This window comes from Rutidosis leptorrhynchoides, chromosome 5 (genome assembly GCF_046630445.1).
Source record: "Rutidosis leptorrhynchoides isolate AG116_Rl617_1_P2 chromosome 5, CSIRO_AGI_Rlap_v1, whole genome shotgun sequence".
NCBI classification, from domain to species: Eukaryota; Viridiplantae; Streptophyta; class Magnoliopsida; order Asterales; family Asteraceae; genus Rutidosis; species Rutidosis leptorrhynchoides.
The window spans coordinates 450,475,330-450,498,123 of NC_092337.1; the positions used below are offsets into that span (position 1 = coordinate 450,475,330).

General features: G+C 34.7%; 4 protein-coding genes across 5 annotated transcripts; 2 read left to right on the forward strand and 2 right to left on the reverse strand.

Annotated features, from left to right (window-relative positions):
* Positions 1 to 1,738: 1,738 nt before the first annotated feature.
* On the reverse strand, positions 1,739 to 4,546 carry LOC139849373 (pentatricopeptide repeat-containing protein At2g13600-like). Of its 2 annotated transcripts, none has more exons than XM_071839031.1 (2): positions 2,068 to 4,546; positions 1,739 to 1,957 (listed from the first exon to the last, which is right to left on the reverse strand). In XM_071839031.1, exon 1 carries the CDS (start codon positions 4,488 to 4,490, stop codon positions 2,106 to 2,108), a length of 2,385 nt encoding a protein of 794 aa, XP_071695132.1. In that variant the 5' UTR covers positions 4,491 to 4,546; the 3' UTR covers positions 1,739 to 1,957; positions 2,068 to 2,105. The 2 variants fall into 2 exon arrangements, with proteins under 2 accessions (XP_071695132.1, XP_071695133.1); XM_071839032.1 differs by having other exon boundaries at positions 1,739 to 1,960.
* Positions 4,547 to 7,187: 2,641 nt separating this feature from the next.
* On the forward strand, positions 7,188 to 9,385 carry LOC139847534 (COP9 signalosome complex subunit 5a-like). Its single transcript, XM_071837215.1, has 6 exons — positions 7,188 to 7,662; positions 8,099 to 8,380; positions 8,464 to 8,611; positions 8,702 to 8,784; positions 8,880 to 8,957; positions 9,054 to 9,385. The coding sequence occupies exons 1-6, from the start codon at positions 7,258 to 7,260 to the stop codon at positions 9,141 to 9,143; spliced, it is 1,086 nt and encodes a 361-aa protein (XP_071693316.1). The 5' UTR covers positions 7,188 to 7,257; the 3' UTR covers positions 9,144 to 9,385.
* Positions 9,386 to 13,286: 3,901 nt separating this feature from the next.
* Positions 13,287 to 14,387, forward strand: LOC139850154 (putative F-box protein At5g55150). The gene is made up of 2 exons (XM_071839743.1): positions 13,287 to 13,684; positions 13,766 to 14,387. The coding sequence occupies exons 1-2, from the start codon at positions 13,287 to 13,289 to the stop codon at positions 14,385 to 14,387; spliced, it is 1,020 nt and encodes a 339-aa protein (XP_071695844.1).
* A 2,195-nt stretch (positions 14,388 to 16,582) lies between these two features.
* Positions 16,583 to 22,749, reverse strand: LOC139846519 (golgin candidate 6). The gene is made up of 20 exons (XM_071836002.1): positions 22,666 to 22,749; positions 22,302 to 22,387; positions 22,148 to 22,200; positions 21,734 to 21,861; positions 21,598 to 21,647; positions 21,320 to 21,466; positions 21,150 to 21,223; positions 20,999 to 21,068; positions 20,857 to 20,910; positions 20,668 to 20,763; positions 20,538 to 20,588; positions 20,370 to 20,456; positions 20,174 to 20,287; positions 19,987 to 20,058; positions 19,703 to 19,888; positions 19,480 to 19,583; positions 19,310 to 19,358; positions 18,920 to 18,985; positions 18,066 to 18,836; positions 16,583 to 17,495 (listed from the first exon to the last, which is right to left on the reverse strand). The coding sequence occupies exons 2-20, from the start codon at positions 22,332 to 22,334 to the stop codon at positions 16,926 to 16,928; spliced, it is 2,775 nt and encodes a 924-aa protein (XP_071692103.1). The 5' UTR covers positions 22,335 to 22,387; positions 22,666 to 22,749; the 3' UTR covers positions 16,583 to 16,925.
* Between the last annotated feature and the right edge of the window lie 45 nt (positions 22,750 to 22,794).

The following is a 22,794-nucleotide window of genomic DNA, read 5'->3' on the forward strand; positions in this document are numbered from 1 at the left end:
TAATAAGAACAACAAAAGTGTATTAAGAACTTAAACACAAACTAAGGCTTGATCGGGAAACTTAACAAAAACACTTATATTAAATTACAATTACAATATTACTTACAAGCTTTATCTTCTCTACTTTCGCTAACTCACACTCTTCTTCTCTTCTTCACAACTCACTTCTTATTTCACTCTCACAACTTCACACAACACAAATGAAATCTCCTTCCATATTTATACTACTCCATGGAACATTCTAGAACCTAGATATTTCCATGGATATATAAATATCTAGATATTTCTACAACCTACAAATATCTAGATTTTTCTTTTACATTTCAATTTCTAGATTTTTCTCTCATATTCTAATATCTAGATATTTTCTTATACATATTAATATCTAGATATTTTACCCATATACATTTACTAATTCCATATTATTCTAAATTTGCATTGTATTTTAACACATTTAATCCATGAGTTTTGTAAGTTATCACCAAGAGATATATTCAATCCACGTAATCGAAGTGTGCTACTGAGTTTCTTATTTTCAAAATAAAATTTGAGTGATTTATAAGGACGCGTAAAAAAGGTTAAAAAGAAGAGAAAAATCTTGTTGCAAAGTAAGAAAATAGAAAAGCTTTATAGTAGTCTGAGTCGTTCTCCTAAACATGAAAAAGATTCAGCGACAAAATACATTATGGTTCCTTGTCGTGATGACCAAATCACATTTGACCCAAAAAAGATAGAAGGTTTTCCCTGTTCGGGCTATCCTGGAGGGCGAGTAATTCGACCTCATACTCTAATTTATGCAACCCAACAGAAATACTTCCAAGCTGTTTCCAACCAATCACTGGCCACCACTAAATATTCGTCTTATACTGGATTCGATTTGAACCTAAGACCTCTTGCAAGGAACTCAGTGTCCCAACCTTGGGCTCTAGTCATGGTTCAAATCACGTCTGACCCAATTAAACATAATTCAGGTGACCAAAGTTCATTTTATTTGACACCAGATTCTGTTATCATTTCTAAGTAACTCGGGAACTTATAAACACTTTACTACTAATTCTTTTATTTCTTATTATTATTTTTTTGTTTTCAACTACTATAGAAACCACAGAGAGATAGGACAAATTATGTAACTTACTTTAATTTAAATATATTTATATTCATAGCGACCAACCCATAGGCATAATTTGAGCATAAAGTGTATGAAACCTTTGGGGCATAAATCATGTTACCAATATATGTGAAACTTCAACTTTTTCTCTCATCATCCATTTCTAAAACGTGTAATTTGCACTACAAATAAATGAAAAAATATCCAATAGATCACTAACAATAACAAACATAATCACAGATAAATCACTCACAAAGTCAGCCCACAAAAAGGATGTTTCCTTAATCCACTGCTAATTGATAATTTATCAGACATAATTAGCTGTCAATATTGCCACGTCATCAACATTATCTTAAGTTTACTGTATTCTACTGCTTTTACTAGTGACTTTGCTAATCGAGCTAAACTTTTTGTTATAACAAAACTAAAACTAATGAACCAAATCAATTATAGATTCAGTGTGTCTTAATGTAAGGTATAATGGAATCTTTATATAATTTGCTGGCATTGTCTCTTTATTCCCACCACTATACAAAATAAAAATACAAATCAGAAGTTTCTTTCCTGCCCCTTGTATTCTGCTAGTTGGTGCATTTTAAGTATAAATAGTTCAATTTGTTTACATCTTACTCATACACCCAGTAGTACACATAACAAATTAAAAAAAAAAAAAACACATCAAACAGTTTAAAAAAACATGGAGAACATTTTTAGACACAATTTTACAAGCAGAAGGTATATACCAGTAAGGGGGCAGATAACATCCAAGATAGCAGCAACGGTGTTTCATTCTGTAATTTCGGTCTTCGCTCGAGCTTCTTCATGTCATAACGTTTCTCATCGAAGAACCTACTAAAGATCATAGTTATAATAATATCTTTGTAATATCAGTTGAAAGTTTTGTAAGTGAATGCACATAATAAAAACTCCATTAACAAAATATAGTCATCGTTAATGACCTGCGGATATAACTTCATAGGACTGTTTACTTGCATTTTCAGCTCAAAATCGTAATATTGTTATCTTGCTTTTTTGGTATTTGTAACATTTGGTTGATCAGTGTATGCAGCTCCATATTATGTGATGTATCATCGGCAAAAAAGTAATGCACCGATCCTTTTACTTGAATCCAACTACAACCAGCTTCTTTAACTACGATTTTATCTTTCATTTCTTTTCTCACTTGTCTTACGTCACTCCACATGCCTGCAGACGCATAAATATTCGATAAAAGAACAAAACTTGACTCGTTTTCAGGCTGTAAACGAGCAAGTTCTCTTGCAGCAACAGTCCCAATATCAACGTTTTTATAAATACTGCAAGCAGATAAAAGAATCTGCCATATTCGAGCGTCTGGGTTCATCGCCATGTCATCAATCGTTTTCTTAGCATCATCAAGTTTTCCAACTTTACCAAGAACATCAACCACACACGCGTAATGTTCTAAACATGGTACAACTCCATAAAGATTAAACATGGAATTCAAATGATAACGTGCTTCGCTTACTAATCCCGCATGGGAACACGAACTCAAAACGCCAAGATAAGTTATTTCGTCTGGTTTCATACCAAATTCAGCCATTTTCGTTAACAGATCGTTAGCTTTATTATAACAACCAAACTGAGCGTATCCCATAATCATTGCATTCCAGGCAACTAAATTGCAGCATTTTGTCCCGTTCCCAAAAACGTTTTCTGCATCGTTTATGCTACCACATTTGCAGTATACATCAATAATAGCACTTTCTATAAACTTATATACAATAATCGCGGTTTTAATAACCGACGAATGAATAGATTTCGCTTGATGAAGGTCTGATAACGCACCACACGATTTAAGAACTACGCTAAAAGTTACTATGTCAACCTCTAAAGACAAGTTCCATCTTCTATAAAACAAACTTTGGACATCAGTATAACATCCATGGTGATCATAAACACCCGCCAATGCATTCACGTGTACCACATCAACTGTATTAATCTCACTGAACAGTCTTTCAGATTTATCAATTCCATTACATTTTCCATACGTTGTAATCAGATGACAAAGAATTAAATCGGTATATATGAATCCAAGCTTAAGTATAAGCGAATGGATTTGCATAGCCAACTTTAGAGAACTCAAGTTCGATAACAGTTCAAGAATGCTAGCAAAGGTGTATTCATTTGGTTGTATCGAAGAGTTTTGCATTCGTGAAAACGTCTCGATAGCTTGGTTATAAAGATGATTATGAGAATAACCACTAATTAATGAATTCCAAGATACAAAATCTCGAAAAACCATCTCGTCGAAAACTTGCCTAGCATCATGCATCAGACCACTCTTGGCATACATGGAAATCAGCACGTTGCAAACAGAATTCGCAACCAAATATCCAGATTTCAGTACGATTGTATGAACCTGCTTGCCTCTTTCGACCATCTCAAAACTTTCAACATGAGACAAAACGTTGATAAAAGCATACTCATTTATCTCATAACCTTTGGTAATACAGCATTTAAACATCTCAAAAGCTTGTAGACAATCAGCAGACACAGCAATCCGCCCAGTCCATGACACAACATCTCGTTCAGGCATTTCATCAAACACTTTGACTGCATTATTTTTGTACCCACATTTACCATACATAACCATAATCGCGTTATTCAAATACATCGAACACCCACATAAGTACCCTCTCTTAACACATAACCCATGAATCTGTTCACCCTCATGGACATCAAACACAGCACCAACCACACAACTCAAACTGAACTCATTAAATTCAAACCCTAAATCCTTCATTTTCACAAAACACTGTCTCCCTTTATCAAAGTCGCCATTTTTAACATACCCATTAATCATTACACTCCAAATCACACCATCAAAACACACACACTCCTCAAAACACTTCTCACCCAAATCCACACACTCATACTTAAAGTAATTTTCAATTAACCCACTAATCAAAAACACATTTTTTTCAAACCCAAGTTTGAACAACCCTAAATGCACAACTTTTAGCTGATTCAAATTATTACAACACTTTATCAAATTACTAAATGAAACCTCGTCAGGTTCAAGTCCTATCCGTCTCAACCGAGTAAAAAGCTCGAAAGCTGGATTCGTTTGATTGTACCGTGCGTAACACGACAGTAAGGCGTTAAATACGACGATATCGGGGTTTTCGGTGTGGCGGAGGAGGTAGGTGGCGCGTGAGAGTTCGCCGGAGCGTGTGAAATGTGTGATTAATGAAGCGGATTGAAAAGGGTTAAGAAGAGTGTTTGATTTGATGAATTGTGAGTATATTGTGTTGGTAAGTTTTGAATTCTGATAATAAGTTGAGATTTTGAGAGCTTGTCCGTACAGGGTTTTTTGCAGTAGGGATTTTAGTGATTGCATGTGTTTGTGTGTGCATGATTTGTTCACAGTTACAAGATTTGGGCGTTATAAGTAACGGTCTTGAAAGGCGATAACTTACAACTAACCATTTGCCTCATGAAGAAACCGTCAACCTGACTCTAACCTAAAAAACATCAAAGTCAAACCAAATTCGGCTACGCAAAACTCGCTCCACAACCCCGCAAACAAACAACCTCATCCCTAAATCAATCAACAAGCACAAGAAACGGCCGACGGGAAATACAAGAACATCGTCCTTTAGACCGCTACCTAAAAAAAAAAAAAAAAAATAGTTAGTCAACAAATTTTAGAGGAACCCGGCAACATAAACAATGCGCCTAGAAACATCAGCCATTCGAAACCTTCCTACGGACAAACTGGAAGCCACCAAGAGAACACCCCTTATAATATAAACCATAGCCACTACAAAACCGGAAATGAAAACCGATGAAGACGATACGACGAGTGAAAATATTACTACATATTTATTTGTATCAGAGGAGTATCATTTAGTTACGGCATATATTGGAACTCATAAATACTTTTGATAGGTCATTTCATCGGTTGTTTAATGTTCATCGGCTATATTTATGTTATGATTTTTAGAAAAAAAACATGAATACTTTTGAGTTTGTAATTTAAACATTGTGCCCATTCAAATAAACCTTTTTGTTTTTTGCAGAGGAAGCCGTCATAGCGACAATCATGTTGGCTCCCTACTAGCAAGTAATAGTGACGAGAGCGATGAGACTCGTAACCGAGTGAATTGCGCACATTGGACCCCCTTCGATCAGAAGCTCATTTAATTCGATTTTGGGCGTTATCAGAATTCGAATCCGAGTTTCCTGTTTCATTGAAAACTCGGTGGCCACTCGACCATGTAAGTGATTAAACAAACCTATTTTTAACATACATTGATATATTTGGTAAAAAAAAATAGGTCATTGAATTTCTAAAAATATTTATGTTTAAGACATATTTTCATAAAATAACATGATTTATAATATTGTACAACTTGATAATTGTCATTTTGAGATGAAAAAATATCACGGTTGATCCCCGAGGTTTGTACTAAAAATCAAGTTGAGACATTAAGTGTTAAAGTGATCATTGTTGGTCCCGTGTTTTAAAATATGTACACAGCTGGTCCCGAATATAACAGCCTGTTACTCTACCCAGTTGACCTCACTCACGTGCATAAGGCAGTTTTGTCATAACTAAAATCACTTAAAATGTCGTTAGAAATCACCAATTTAAAATTTAATATACAAAAATGTTAACTAAACACGAGAATAAAACATAATGTACAAGTACAAATATACATACATATTTATATTTATATGTATAATCACACTATAATAAACTTCTAAAATTTATCTACAGAGTATATTTATTCTACTCCGTATAAACTTTTCAAAAGTACTCCGTAACTTATTTGCAAATCTCTGTAATGTAAATTTTCGTGTTGGTTGGGCCATTTGGCAGTTGGGCCGAATATTGGGCCAACACTCCCTCTTGTACTCTTGTTTCGGTTCTATTAAAAGGGATTATCACTAAAATGCCCATTTTTCCTTCCTATTTTGACTCCGAACCCATAAAAAAGAAAATTTGACAATTTGCCCGCGCAAGACGCAAGGGCACAAGGTGCCTGTTTTGCGACCTTGCTTCCCGGTGGACGCAAGGACGCAAGGTGCCTCTTGCGACCTTGCTTCCCGGGGACGCAAGGACGCAAGGACGCAAGGTGCCTCTTGCTTCTGCCTGATGTCATAATCAATGTTTTTCTTTCAGACATTTCATCAAACACCTTATGTGCATATATATTTTTTTCATGTATCTACTCATTAACGGAGACTATGGGTCTTCAACAAAGCCGAATTTACTAAATAGATAGACATATTATTGATGTATAAAAGACGTGATATAGAGGTGCAGATGCCCAAGCACATAAATGCGCATCAGATCATTTGTATATTATAATGGAAAGTGTGTTTGTGCTGTAACGTTTTGAGTGTGTTTGGATCCGTCTGATCCTTTGTTACCTGTATACTTGTTTGCTAATAATAATTTTAATCTTGTTTGCTTTTCAAAAAAAAAATATTATAATGGAAAGTTAGGGTCCTCAAAACTTACCCATTTCACCTTCACTTTAATTAAATGGTTAATCAGACAAGCTAAAAAAAAAAAACAAATCCAACATCCTCTTCTGACATTCATTCTCATAATAATCAATTTTGGAAGATTAAGTTTTCTGAGTGATTTACATGTTGAAGTTATACTTCATCTGCTTTGCATAAGTTTGCATTCTACGTAAAAAATTGTATCACATAACATGCACGTAAGGTGTTTGATGAAATGTCTGAGAGAAAACATTATCATGATATAAGGCAGTCCTTGCGTCCCCGGGAAGCAAGTTCGTAAGAGGCACCTTGCGTCCATCGAGAAGACAGGCACCTTGCGCCCTTGCGTGGACAAATTGTCAAAAAATAAATTTTATGGGTTCTGAGTCAAAAAAGGGAGAAAAAATGGGTAATTTAGTGATAATCCCCTATTAAAATTGTTGCTTTTTGAAAAAAAAAATATAATAAAAATACTTGGAGTATTTGTAAATAAAAGTAAAAATTCCTTTAAAAATAAAATAAAAATCTTACTCCGTAATAAGTCCTTAAACAAAGTTATTCGGAATATAAAAACGGCGCAAATACTCCCTTCTTCATTCGCAAATCGTAAACCCTTGTGAATCAGAACAACAGCAACAACAACAACAACAATGGATCCGTACTCGTTTTCATCATCGGCGGCGATGGCACAACAAACATGGGAGCTGGAAAATAACATCGTAACAATGGAAACCCCTCAATCATCTGAATCCGATTCCATCTTTTATTACGATGAATCCGCACAGTCTAAATTCCAACAAGACAAACCATGGGCTAACGATCCTCACTTTTTCAAAAGAGTTAAGATCTCAGCTTTAGCTTTACTTAAAATGGTGGTTCATGCTCGTTCAGGTGGGACCATTGAAATCATGGGATTAATGCAAGGTAAAACTGATGGTGACACCATTATTGTCATGGATGCGTTTGCTTTACCTGTTGAAGGAACTGAAACTAGGGTTAATGCTCAAGCTGATGCTTATGAGTACATGGTTGAATACTCTCAAACCAACAATCAGGTTAATTGATTTTGCTTCTTAAACTCTAACCCTAATTTTGAATATCCGTTGTTCAATTTTGCATCTGTTAAACCATAACCCTATGATTATAAGTTCGTTTGTGAATATCTTATATTTTGATTTTGTTGATTGATGGCTTGTTATGGAATTAAACCCTAACCCTAATTTCCTAAATTCGGGTGTGTGTATACATACTATGTCTATGTGTATATATAGGATTAATTGTCTGCAAATAGTTTTGAATTTACCTTTGAGTTTTAATATATGTATCTAGCTTTCATATACTTGTGATATATATAATGTAACTTTTTGTAAAGTTTGATATACTTTCAGAGGCTTAATTTTATATACATGTTTGTAGGTGTATGTATCATGTATATATATACATACACAATCGGTATAAATAGAATGAAACTGTTTCTGTTTTATGATGTAGGCAGGAAGACTAGAAAACGTTGTTGGGTGGTACCATTCGCATCCAGGTTACGGGTGCTGGTTATCAGGTATTGATGTTTCGACCCAAATGCTGAACCAGCAGTATCAGGAGCCTTTTTTGGCTGTAGTTATTGACCCAACAAGGACCGTTTCTGCTGGAAAAGTTGAAATCGGTGCATTTAGGACGTACCCAGAGGGGTATAAGCCATCAGATGAGCCCGTTTCTGAATATCAGACTATCCCTCTTAACAAGATTGAAGACTTTGGTGTTCATTGCAAACAGGTCAGTTTTACCACCTGCTAATTATCGTTTGGATAGCATTCTTTAATATCAACTAACAACTAATCTGTTTATTTGGTTAACAGTATTACTCGCTGGACGTTACTTATTTTAAGTCGTCTCTTGATTGTCACTTGTTGGATCTTCTTTGGAACAAGTATTGGGTGAATACCCTTTCGTCGTCTCCTTTACTTGGGAATGGTGACTACGTTGCAGGACAAATATCAGATCTTGGTACTTATTTCTTTAATATTATTATATATTTATATTTATATTAACGGTTTGGAAATTAAATATGGTTTATAACTCTCTTGTAATGCACAGCTGAAAAACTGGAGCAAGCAGAAGGTCAACTGTCGCATTCACGTTTTGGTCCTCTTGTAGCACCGTCTCAAAAAAAGAAAGAGGTAAGTGTGTATCATGTTCAATGTATCTTATAGATATAGTCTAATCTTTATAAACAGGAAGAATCACATAGATATTGTGTAATCTTTATATACAGGAAGAATCACAGCTTGCGAAAATTACACGTGATAGTGCAAAGATTACGGTGGAGCAGGTTCACGGCTTGATGTCACAGGTGGGTTCACTTTTTTGAAGTTGTTAGTTCAGTTTATGAAATGGGGTTAATTGATTTATGTTAAGTAATGGGTGTTGATGCTTTTTTATTTATTAGGTTATCAAGGACATTCTGTTTAACTCGGTTCGTCAATCCAACAAGTCACAGGCGGAGTCATCAGGGCCTGAGCCTATGGTTCAATCTTGAAGATGGTCTTGTAGTAGACTACTATGATTGCTCAAGTTATAATGCTAATACTCTATTATGACGGGAACAGTTTTTGTTGCTTATTCGTATTAATGTTTGTGTACTTGGTCAGTCTTCTATATGGCTACTGATATCTGCTGTCATGGTGAAAATTTGGTTAGAGCTTTGTTCAATCTCTCTGTTTTCTTGTAAAAATTATAGAGGATTGTGTTTTGAACTCATTCAAGGCTCGTTTATCTTCTGTTATATCTTTCTCACCAATCTAGCTAAGGTTTTTCTAGAAATTATATGGGTTAAATTGGTTGTGAAATATTCATTTCCATCCTTAATTTAAGTTGAGATTCAAGGGATAAAGCCCTTGGAACATGTGATGGGCGTGACAATCACATGTGATTAACGATCAAGATAAAAACACAAAAATAAAAGTGACAATCACATGTGATTAACGATCAAGATAAAAACACAAAAATAAAAGGGACAATCACATGTGATTAGCAGCTCTTAGATTAATATACTCACATGTGATTACCAGATTACCCTTCTTTTATTTTTGTGTTTCAATCTTGATCATTAATCACATGTGATCCAAGGCTGGTAATCACATAATTCAAGGGCTGAGATTTATCCATTGAGTTTAAACTTTAAAAGATGTTTGAAATGTTTCATATGTTTGTTGAAACATTTGATTTAGAAAAAAGTCTGAATTGTCGCATGTTTATCTTTAATCTAGTAGCTACTACATAAAGTTCGTATTAGTAAAATATTTACTTTATCAAAATGTTAGAAACGTTAGAAAAAACAAAGGTGTTAGCAAGGTTGAAAAAGACGCGACACGGGGTCGAGACGGTTGTAAGCTTTAAAAACGTCAGACATGAGTTGTTGGCTGACGTTGACATATATATACGGCAATTTTGAACGATACAAATGGAGATGGAGCTTGAGAGAAAATGACATTTAATAAGGAAACCGATATCACGTTCTCTTCCTGTAAATGTGTTGTCGGTTATTTTTTAAGATAAGACCAATATAGCCTTTGTTACTTTAAATGACATATTACGTAAATTTTGTAACTACCGAAATCCCACCAATATTCTTATCTATAGGTTCAAATATTCAAAGGTCAAGATTGGTTTTCACAGTTCTTTCCTTTTTCCGGTTCTCATTTCACAATTCTTTCCTTTTGCTCGGGCTAGAAAAGGTTGGAAAATCTAGGCTATTCTCAAGACGAATTGATGTTTTAATTGTGGATTTTGACTCATCTTTATATCATGTTGGTAATGATTCTTTCAACTTTATGAGTTAGTACAAAAGTCATGTAAGTGATGTTATAGGATTTATCATAAACGATATTGTTTGTTTGACATCCGCCGGTCAAACTAATAAAGTAGCTATTCGTTGTACATCTTTTACGACAATGAATTTGTGCAAGATTCATATAAATGATGGTATACGGTTATTATAGAAATACTTTGAGTTCTCATTAGTAATTATACAATTATACTTTTTTATCTGAAAGACGCATGTCCTGGTTACTTATAACATTAATTTTATATGTTACATATTTATACAACAACAATATCCAATTCCGCACATGCGAGGTATGAGAAGGTGAGATGTAGACATTTTTCCTCTAACTTAAAATAGAAGAGAAGTCGTTTCTCCACCCTGATGTGCACAAAACGGACGAGTTATTTTATGTGGTGTCGTTAGGTCGCTAAATGTCCATTAAGTGAACAACAAGGATGAGTGGTTTTAAATTTATAACTGTGGGGCCTAAATCGACTACTCCTTCCTATGAGTGAGCAAAGGAAGTATGACATAGGGTCGTTCGTTTAAGAAGTCAACAGAATCGAACATTTCGCTATAGTGTAAACCTAGTATTATTCTAAGGAGTAGTTGGAATATATTTTGGTTTTCTAAATAAGTATAGAGATATAAAAGTAAATAAAGCAGTAAATGATGAAATTTGTATTTCAGATAAGGCTAAAGCTAGTGCATGTTATTGCTTTTGTTAGTACGATGTTGGATATGTGTAATGTCAGCTCATGGGTACGTTATAACCAGTTACCTGCTATACTATCATAAACGGCCCTGTCAAAGACATGTCACTGGGTAATACCGATAGGCTTGAAGATTCTGAATAGACAACAACACCACATACCCCCGATGCCAAAACAACACGACTACGTGAATACACTAGACGGCTCATCAATAGGAGCGATCCGATAAGGTGGCGTATTAACGATCCTTAAGGTCTAAACTTTTTTAAGCATAGCTAGAATAAACGGGCATATTGTAACTGAGAGACGTGATGTGTTCTGATGCTTTCATTAATGATAAAAGATCAGTTAGGTTCTTATTTGTAAGAAAGTCAACCATGATGAACACCATGGCCATATTTACAAGCGTAAACTTCATGAACACGTTCGGTTATCCTAACGGCCCAATTCTTTATGATTTAAACAAACACTTCCTGAATTAACTAAAGAATCCCTCAAGCGAAGTGCAATGCCTGAGATCGCATTATGGTTTAAATGTACATTATCCACACTGAAAACGTTTCCGTGACCATACATAACAGAGGCATAGAGTACTACAACCGGTGTGCCTCCTCATATACATGTGATGTTTAAATGCTACTGACTACAGTGGCATATCCTGAGGCCAACCGTGTACTCCAAGAGTCAACCGGAGTTTCCATTTACAAAAGATCACCTACCGGAATACATAGTGTTGGTTGACGTACTACAACCGGTGTGCCTCCGTCAAGCGCACTATGTATCCGCCAGAGTTTTCTTACCAAGGGGTGAAAACAGATAGTGTACTCTGAATCGGGGATCACGACTTCCCAATAACATGGCCTATAACCACGTTCTATAAGTTGGAAAAGCGATTGAGTTTAGTAATAATCAGAGAGCATCGGAACAGCATCACATTACACATTCAGTATTTCAACATCGTAACTAACTACGACATAACATACACTAAAAGATAACTACTCGCTAATCATGGAACCATATCATATATCAATAGAATAATGAAAGATATTATAAAGATAGTATAAAAAGATAAGAGTAATGTTGATTAATTGAGCTCTGAAAGTACAAAAGTGACAACTTCGAACGCACCTATAATTTTTTACAAACTCCGTTTAACGCCTACTCTAGGTAATTATCGCTAATCGATAATTATTATCATACTCTTAGAGAGAGAAACTAGAGAAAGAAGTGAGATTGAAAGCAAATCGTGTGTTGAAGTGGATGAAAAATGAGTCTAGCATTTTTCTGAGCCTGACAGCCCATGGAGAGTGCCCTTGTAAATATGGGCCGTCCGTGGACAGTTCTCGTGTAATCCCCATGGTGGCCCGTGGACAATGCCCGTTTGAGCCTTGTGCCCGTGGAGAGTGCCCGTGCACTTGATCTTCTGGCAGCCCGTGTAACCTTGGTGGCAGCCCGTGGCATGCCAGTTGTCTTGTTTTCGAGGTCGTAACTTGAATTCATCGTTTTCACTCTAGATTATTCGTTTTAAGCCCGTTTTCTCTAACTCTTTTTACAATGCCCTTGGAATTACTTGATATACCAAATAAAGCAAATAACCTCCATATTCTTCGATAAAGTCAATTACCTTATTATTTTTAGAGCTTGATATTGGGTATAAAAACATGTGGTTTTTGCCGATATCAAAATATCTCACATTTAGACTTTGCTTAATAATGAACATGGTTATAGAATTTTATAGGAAATTATAGATTATTTATTATTATATTTATATTTATATATTTATTATTTATAAAAGGGTTAAAGGATAATCGCTAACGAACAAACAACGTCGACGACGAGAAGAAGAACAACAAAGCGGCGGTTTTACGGTATGCTTCTGGTGTGGTGTTCAATATTTATTATTTATTCATGAGAATGTGAATATTGATTGATAACGATAACTGTTATGTATAAATAGGATTAGGGTTTATTGTTGCTAGCTTGTTCGATTAGAAAATAGAAAAATTAAAGTTAAGTTTGGGATTTAAGAAGACTAAGTCAATAGAATAAATCTTGATATTTATGACTATGGTAATTAGCAATTAAAAGTTCTAATAATGTTGTCTACTTGTGTTGTTGCAGGTTTTTTTGAAAATTATTGACGATGGAATGCTCGGCTATGTTACTGACTGAATTATCTGATGTAGTTGCACATAAAAGTATCAACTTTAATAAAGATGACCACCTCAGTTTGTCTTTGTCTTCGACTGCGGTACAAGTTGCAACAGAAGTCCCATACTCCAATGGACTTTTTTCGCGGTTGCCATCGCTTTTGCTTGCAGAGAAAATAGAAGACCGGGAGTTTCGCGAGCTGTATTTACTTTCAGACAAGACCATCTGCAAGATACGACTTCCAGAAACATACGGTAAGTTTTGTACGTCTTCATTTGGGTGGCTATTAACAGTTGGTGATGATACGGATACTAAACTCATCAATCCATTATCACGTGAAACCATCAATCTTCCTAAACTCGAAACCTTTCCGAATTTCTTGAAATCTTCGTATTGGGATCTTGGAATTCGCAAGCTACTCTTTCAAAGGACATCACCTGTGGTGGTTGTCTTATGGGGATGATCTTGTAGGTTAGGGTTTTGCCGTATTGGAGATGACAAGTGGACACCTATTGAAACAGGCTGGGGTGGGAGGATATCCGATATCACTTGTTACGATGGGCGAGTTTATTATTTTGATTCTAATTTTCATATACGATCATGTGATGTTTACGGAGAGGATAATATGGTCATTGTTGATGTTTCACGGCTACCAAAGGAATATCACGCTTATGATAATATAGGAGCTTATGTTCTAGGATTGGATGATGATGATGATGATGACACAAGGAAGAGGTTGTTGGTCGTTATCAGAGAAACAAATTTTGATGTTCTAGCTGACTTTGAGACCTGCAAGACGACCAGTTTTCGAGTTTATGAGTTCGATTTACAAAGTAAGAGATGGTCGAAGGTGAATGATCTTGGTAACAAAACTCTGTTTGTTGGATATAGTTCATCGTTTTGGATACAAGACGCTTTAGGGGTGATCAAGGCCAATTGCATATACTTTACGGATGATATTTTATACCGTTATAGCAAAAATGGAGCAGCAGATATGGGAATTTATCATATGTCCGGCGGAACCATTGAGCCTCACTTCACCGGAGAATCAGTTAGCAAAGTTTTGCCTCCGATTTGGATCCAACCGATTTAATTTTTAATCTTATTCCCTCAACAAGTCTCTACTTGTGATATATCTATTTTTTGTTAAATTAGATTGGATTGTGTGTTTTGTTTTGTGTTTATTAAATAAAATATGCAACACTTCTATTGCTGAAATTTTCTAAGGTTGTACGTTGATAAGATTCCTGGTATTTGAGAAGTCATTTTTTCAAGCAGTTTCATTCCTGCACTAACATATTTAGTTCGCATACAAGTGTCACGTACAAAGTGTGTTTACCACCCTGTTGGTGGGACCGTTTGTTTAGGTTTCAATGTTTTGTCGCTTGTTTGCCTAGTTTGGATTCCTTGTATCGGTTGTACTGGTTGATTTTCGGATCCGTTATATGTTTTTTTTATTTTGCCCCCAAAAAAAAAAAAAAAAAAAAGTCACGTACACTAATATCAGACCATATGTCACGTCAAAGAAAAGACGCACTCATGAACAGGTCATATCTAATTGAAACTATTTACATTTGAATCCTCTCCCTTTGCCTTCTCGGTGCATTCCATTTCCACTGCTATTACAAGCTTATTCTTAGCATCATACAAATTGCTCGTGCTGCTAGGTTCAGAATTATATAGCCTATCGATAATCACTTCTTTTGAAACACTATTTCAAACAGTATGTATCTACATCCCAAGTATAAACATTAAACATTTAAAAAGAAAGTAGGACTGTGAACTCTCGTATAATAAACTTTTGGAAAACTAGGAAGCATGTATTCTCATCTCAAAAACAGTAGAGAAAAAGGGGCTATAACTCACCTTTAGCCCAACTACAAATAGCACAATAGATAAACAAGTTGTAGGTCCTTGACCCATAGACTGAATCTAAATAAACAAGTTTGTCAATAAGTGTCTATTAAGCTAGGTCGGGTCATAGTGTAAGTATAGTCCTATTGCTCGAGTAGTTGAGTCCGACTCACAAATTCAATATAAGTCAACAAAGCCAGCCAACCGATGGTTAACTAAATTCAACACGACCCATATACAACTTTTAAAACCCATACATGTTCATTACATAATCAGTGGGACTCCGTTTGACAAACGGCCAAAGCCAAGAGTTTCTCGTTACAACAAAGATACTACACAAAAAATTTCAGAAGCTAACTCAACATGAGCAACTTGTAATGACTGACACCGTTTTGACATTTTAAAGATTTGTAATCAGCTTTCTGGAAAATAGGCATATATGACCAAGTGACCCACTTTGACGATTTTTAGAAAACTCCTCAGAACTTGGAAATGCAAACGCACAGTGCTAAACGTTTCTCCTTGTCACAAACATGTTACATGATATATTTCAGAAGTTAACTCACATTTGAACGACCATGGCGATCGATACGATTTTGACATTTCACACAATTTCCTTCGGATTTTATAACAAACTATAATCTTTACATCTTTACATAATTTTAATAATTCACAACTAATTCAAGAAATATGCAAACGACCCGTTTCAAAAGCCTAAACTAATTATTTTTCTGAGACGCACGCAACCATGAACCTAGAAATCCGATGTCGGGTCGCACGCATCCCGAGACAGCTCCTGATCAGACCAGAAATTTTATTAAAATTAATATGTGAAAGTCCAAATTTGATTTGACCATAACTTTTGACTCGTTTGATAGATTAACGCGATAATGAAAACGTAATAATTTTTCAAGCTCTTCTAGAATATTAATATGCCATGATATGATTATTAACTAAACTTTTCCAAAATTGCAATATCGAATACGAATTTTCAACAAAAACCTAATCGTACCTTTTGATCTAGAAATCGAAATCATGCAAAATCTATATGAAAATTTATCTATTTTTCGAGAGATTTTCATATATCAAGATAATATGATCAGTATATAAAATGTACATATCCATATCATCAGTTTCAAAAACGGGATTCATCTATATATTGCAAAAATATAATGAAAAGAAAAAAAAATTAAATTATTTAAGGGAAAAAGACAAAATTACGTCGGTCGACCCTGAACTTTCAAAGAAAAATGACAGAATTGACCTCACATGTTTGGCACATGCTGAAGGTTAACGGAGGAATGAGACGGACAGTTAACAGAAGGACGACACAAGTTATAAAATGCAAGTTCAGTGACGACGAACTTAAAAAAAAAAAAATTGAGAACGACGCATATGATTTCGGTATATGTTCAAGGACGACGGGAGTAATTTTGTCATAGCTAATTGATTCACATTCATCAGCCTCATAGTTCACACAATTTCTTAACAGTATGGGAGAATATAGTAAAATAGTTTATGACATCATAATGTACTACGCATAAAAAAGGATGGTAGAAATTATAACAATGACAATCTGTACACTTCATATAAATTAGAAGTTGACGAAAAACAAAAATTACAAGTTTTAAGCTTTACTTAACTTTACTTTCTGGACTTCTGGTATCAACACATCTATCCACCAAATCCAACTCAAACAAGAGTGTCTTTCGATCCTGATCAATACACAGCGGGACACTCAACGTTGCTTAAACATTTTAGATTACTTTAATCGTGATCAATCTTCTTCTTCATCATCATCATCGTCATCATCATCTTGAAGTCCCGCATCATCTCCAATACCTTCAAGCAAAACATCAACATCTTCACCCAACTCCATTAATCTCGCACTCAATTTCTCAACTTTACTCTGTTCTTGACCAAGACAAACAAGCAAATCACCTAACTCCGCTTCACTCTCTTTTTGTGCTTCCTCTCTCGCCTCTTCTTTTATTTTCTCAATATCCACATTTGGAGTAGGCCCGGCCCCACCATTCTTCAAACCTCTAACTTCCATTTCTAAATGAAAGTTTGCTTGTTCCAGACTATTGTATGCATCCGAAAGGCTCTTCAGATCAGTTTCCATTTTTTCAGCCAAGTTTTTGTACGATGACGCCTCACTTTGGATATTTGTGTTTTCAGTTTTTAGCATTTCGACCCGTTGGATGGCTTCTTGAAGATCTCTTCTCAGTGTCTCTATTTGAACTCTCTCTGACCCACTCGTCTGTCTAGGTTCACTATTGGATGAACCACCACCACCTATATTGGCTAGGTCCTCGGCCAATGTAGCATTTCTATTCAGAAGGTCCTGTTATAACCGGTTAAATAAAAATAAATAACAAATTCCTCATAACGATAAAAAAAAAAAAAAAAGTTAGTGCACAATAGGTAACAACATTTAGTCTTAATTTATTTATATAGCTCAAGTAATAGGCTTTTTGGTCTTAGAAAACCTAAACTAAAAAAAGATCGCGTTTTAGGCAAGGGAAATGATATTGCCACACTCAATTTTGATAGATCCACCAATTTTTTACACGGTTTCCCAAAATACCCTTAATATTTTCTATCACCTCCACTTAATTACTTTATACATATAAGGGTACTTTAGGAAATGATTTTAGAACTTGGTGGATCTATTAAGCGTGATGTCAGAAAAAAGTCAACATAGTCAAAGGTATCACATCTATTGACATGATAACAGATCAAATTACCTTAAATGCGTTTTTTTTAAATATCTGGTATTTTTTTGGAATCTTTAACGTTTGACTATCTTTATGGTTAGAAACAAGGTACTTATACCAGAATCAGAATCAGACCAAAGTTTATTACTTTTTTATATATTTATAAATAATAATAAACACGTCATTATGCAAATTACCTGTATCTCGAAACATTGCTTCTCAACAAAAGATTTGAGTCGTTTGATATAATCCTTGTCACTTTCATCTTTCCTTTGTTCCAATTCAGCAGGCACAACCGACACGTTGCTTTTCGGACGACTATATACTTTTACAATATTATCTCTAATACCACCTTCCAAATTCTTAATAAAGTCAACAAATTGGGAGTCAAACATCGAAGCAAGCATCGGATGATCCTCATTCTGATTATCATCCATTGTTTCAGTTTCATCAATATCTTCCATTTCTGTCATACTATTAGCATTTGATCTTGTTAACGGTTTACGTGTTTGAACCGGCTTTTCATTTGAAAACAAAAAGCTTTTTTGCAACTCATCAAGCTTTAAAAAGTAAGAAGTCAACCCGACTTTTTGACTTATGGTATCCACTATTGCAAAAGCATCTTTACCGGGTTCACTACTTTTATTATAAATAACACATTCACCTAAAAGAACAGCAGCTAAACCACGTGCACAAACGGTTGATTCGTTATTTGAAACCAACTCAACTAAATATGTTAAATGAGGACGTGAATCAAGAAAAGATTGTACTGCATTTGGGCAATCGTAGAGCCAGGTGACGAGCAGTTTCAAGATTATTGGTTGGAAATATGAGTTTTTTGGAGTGGTTGATTTTCCATCTTTACCCTTTTTTGAAGATGCAAGAGCTAAGTATTTAACCATGCGATGTAATAGCAGTTCGGGAGAACCTAATGACGACATTGATGACTCAAATTCAATTTGTAAAACCTGCAAAAACGTGAGATTTTTTATTTTATTTTTTAATTTAAAGACCAGTTTTGCTCATAAGCAGCAAGAGATATCTATAATACCTTTTCTTTGCATTGAATATTATCCTTCATTAAATGAGAAAGAACACTAGCAGCCCTGCAACTAGTCTGCATAACAATAACGATATTAAATAAGTCCAACTGATATAAAAAAATAATTAAATACTCCATCCGTCGTAAAATTACTGTTCCGCTTTGACTTTTTGATCTTTATTGTACAACTATGACTTTAAATATTATTGTTTATGTTACATAATATTTGATGAAAGTTATACCAATGTAAACACATTTTAAAACCGAATCCATTCATATAATTTTCATCAAATATTATAAAACACAAAATAAAAATAACTAAAGTCAAAATTTAGAAAGAAATACTTTGAAAAGTCAAACGGGACACAGTTATTTTGGGATTATTTGAGTTCGCAATACCTCAAGGTCACCGTCATGTTCACTCATAGCAAGGCCATGCAATAGCATGCTGCAACATAAAACAATTTTCAACTTGATTTGAGTTTTAACGTGTGCGTGTTTGTGTGTGTGTGAGAGTGTGTGTGTGAGAGAGAAAGAGATTTATGGGCCCACTTGCAAAGAAGATATACCTTCCGAAAGACATGTTTACGTCCTCCTCAAATCGAGCATTAGTCATTGAAATAGGCTGAGGGATAAGTGTAGATGCTAACATTGCTTGGCCGTCACGATTTTGCTAATAAAGCAAATTAATTAATGTTAGTTATATAATATTAATATTAATATTAATATTAATACTACTTATAATAATAAGTAATTAAATGAACTACAAGAGAAATTGTGTATATCACCAACCTCACAGAAACACTTAAAAACATAATCAGCTGCAATAAACTCTTGCATGCTCGAAGTTCGTAAGATTATTCTAAGAATCGAATTCAGAGCTGGTTCAACCTCTCGTTCATCACCAAGCGATTTACTCGAAAGGGCGTCAAGATTTTGAGGATGTCCAGAAATTAAAATGCCTATGCATCGAAACGCCTGACCATGTTATATCAATAATAAAAGTTAGAATTGTTATATTCTCTAAAATCGACTGTTTTAAACCTAATGACTGCGTGTGGAAGACGTTATCTTACCGCGCAGCGTACAGCAATCGGGGCCCACTGACTTTCAACACCTAGCATTAGTAGATGGTCCAAAACACTTCTCTACAATAGCATATAAAATAATAAAATGAGGGATGATGATGATGATGATGATGATGATGATGACGATGATGATGATGATGTTTATGAAGATGATTATGATGATGATGAAACTAACCTGAACAAGAATTGTTTTGGTTGCCAATTTATTACTCTTGCTCGAAGGATCGGTTTCGAGACCTCCATTCAGAAGCAAACTAATTGTTTCCAAAACACTCAGTAGATTGATTGTCTATAGGCATAAATATAAATAAAGGAGTTAAAAAAAAAAAAAAACCGGTGATTAACAAATTAATAATCAATTAAAGTTTGACCTTTTGCTGAGTAAAGCTGTATGTGGTTCCTCGAAGTTTCAAAATTGATATCAATGAGTCAAAGCCTATAGTCTCCCTCAGCAACACCTACACAACATTTATAAAGTGATAAATGGCAAAAGTATTAATGTAAAACTTGATATATAATCGAAAAGAAGAAACTGAAACCTGATTAGATGAATTGTTGCGAAGGAGATTATTTAACAATTCAAGACAGTCCTGTAAGGTCACAAATGTTGAATATAATTAGACACTAATAAATCGAGCAACGACGATTAAGTATGAATCAACTAATCACCTGCACAACAACACCGCCTTCTGAACCTCCCTCCTCTTTAATAATACTGAAAATCTTCTCAAACGCACCCTCAAACACCAGAATTTTTTGGATTTCCTAGTTAAAAATAATAATAGGGACATTTAATAACTTTACTTTTTTACTAGATAAAGAATTTGACACTAAATAAGGGAAAGAAATCAAGAATACCTCTGCTTCTCGAGTCAGGTAGGTGAGAAGTAACAGGGCCTCATTTCTTATGACCTACAAGACAACCAACATAGAGTTTAACAGCAAAGAAACAATATACAACACAAATAAGAACACTTACATGGTTATGCTATGTTCATACCTCTCGGTCCATAAGCATGTCCATAAGTCGAGTTATACCACGAGGGACGGTAAGAATGGCTTCCTGTAACCTAAACAAGACCTCAGTATTCTTTCCAACCCAAACAATATGCATGAAATATAACTTATATAGATTGAATGAAGACACATACCTAATGGGAGAATTCGTTACAAGGGCAGTTAGAAGTTGAAGTGTATAATATCTGATATAAAAGTCATCCTCTCCCTATAAATAAGTTAACTGTCAATCGTATAACAATCTAGAGAAACAAATGCTATAATTCATTGTTTGAAGTGTGATAGGATTAAAATGAAGCCATACCAACAGGCTTAAAAGAAGTGAAATGCTTTGCCCTTCCCTTGATAAAAGATCAGTGTTCATCAGAGCTGGTTGAACCTCATTTGGAGGCAGTTTCACATGAGCAATTGGTGTTAATGCACTAACAAGTGTCTCTAGAGCCCCTCGAACCTTTAACAATTCATAAATATATAGCACTATTAGTTGAATGTGGTTATACAACAAATAACACAGTTAGATGTAGTGTAGCATGCAAACTTCAAAAAAAAAAAAAAAAGGGTTGTTGGTAGAAGCATTCAAACCATTTCAACATCATCACGTTCCTTTAGGACGCCCAACAGTACAGGAAAACCTAAAAAAGACAAGAAGATTTCATGTTGTGAACAGTATAAAAAGACAAATATACCTATTATAGAAAGAAAAAAAAACCATACTGACCCATTTCACCAAAAGCAAGCTGGGCAGCATGACTTTCAGCAACAACAGATTGAAGCTCCACCATAGCATTCCTTCTATCCTCAACCAGCTTACCATTACTTATACAATCGAGCAAGCGTTCAACATAACTGCCAATCACAATTACAAAGCATGTCAGCCAAAAAAATAACAAAACAGCAATCAGTGACTTATATAGTTATATGGATAGTATTTTAATCATTTACTATTATAGTACAATCGGTCTTTGTTAACTGTTATCAACGGATCATATATGTAGTGCATTCATTCAATAAGCAATTGCTTAATTTGATCGGCTTCATTCATTATTTAATCATTGCTTATGTGCAATGATTAAATATGTCAACTCAAATTATATTAACTTGTTAAACTAACAAGTCGAAAGCGGAAACTAACCTGTCTTCATTTGAACTCGAATTCTCATTCCCAAATACAAGCCCAACAACTCCCTGTACATAATATGAATAACCTAATTAACATGTATATAGAGATACATTTATATTATCAAATAAGTGATTACATATACACTTATAAAAAAATAAACAAGTACCTTGTAACCAGACACCAAATCCATCTTCTTCATTACTAAAAATTGAAGAAGTTAAACAACTGATCAATCAATAACCTAATAACAATCTGCAATTAATTCATCATACAGTCGGATTAATAATAAATTTATAGAAACTTAAATTACAAATAAAAACATTAGAAAGAAGAAAGTAAAACCTAATTGTTGTGATTAAGTGCAGATCAATCAATCAATCAATACTGAATGTAGGCTAAATTTAGTTATTATACGCAATGTATAAAAATAACTTGATGTTAATTTTAAACAGATTCAGACGTATTAATGATTAAGGATCTACCAAAAAGCCCTAAATTGAAATTGAAAATGAATGAATAAGTAAACGCACCTGAAATTTATTGATGAGATCGTGAACGGTGGAAGGTCAAAGTATCGAACACAGTTAGAGTCATCATATGATTATGATTATGTTTAACCGACCCACGACCCAGCCCGATTTCACTCAAACCGGGCTATA

Coding starts and splice junctions, on each gene's coding strand:
- LOC139849373 (XM_071839031.1), bottom strand. CDS start 4,490: ATGCAATCACTAAAATCCCTACTGCAAAAAACCCTGTACGGACAAGCT.
- LOC139847534 (XM_071837215.1), top strand. CDS start 7,258: ATGGATCCGTACTCGTTTTCATCATCGGCGGCGATGGCACAACAAACA. Junction 8,381..8,463: donor TTGGTGTTCATTGCAAACAG/GTCAGTTTTACC, acceptor TTTGGTTAACAG/TATTACTCGCTGGACGTTAC. Junction 8,612..8,701: donor AGGACAAATATCAGATCTTG/GTACTTATTTCT, acceptor TGTAATGCACAG/CTGAAAAACTGGAGCAAGCA.
- LOC139850154 (XM_071839743.1), top strand. CDS start 13,287: ATGGAATGCTCGGCTATGTTACTGACTGAATTATCTGATGTAGTTGCA. Junction 13,685..13,765: donor CCGAATTTCTTGAAATCTTC/GTATTGGGATCT, acceptor ATGATCTTGTAG/GTTAGGGTTTTGCCGTATTG.
- LOC139846519 (XM_071836002.1), bottom strand. CDS start 22,334: ATGAAGAAGATGGATTTGGTGTCTGGTTACAAG. Junction 21,069..21,149: donor GTAACGAATTCTCCCATTAG/GTATGTGTCTTC, acceptor GGTCTTGTTTAG/GTTACAGGAAGCCATTCTTA. Junction 20,288..20,369: donor ACAGCTTTACTCAGCAAAAG/GTCAAACTTTAA, acceptor TTATGCCTATAG/ACAATCAATCTACTGAGTGT.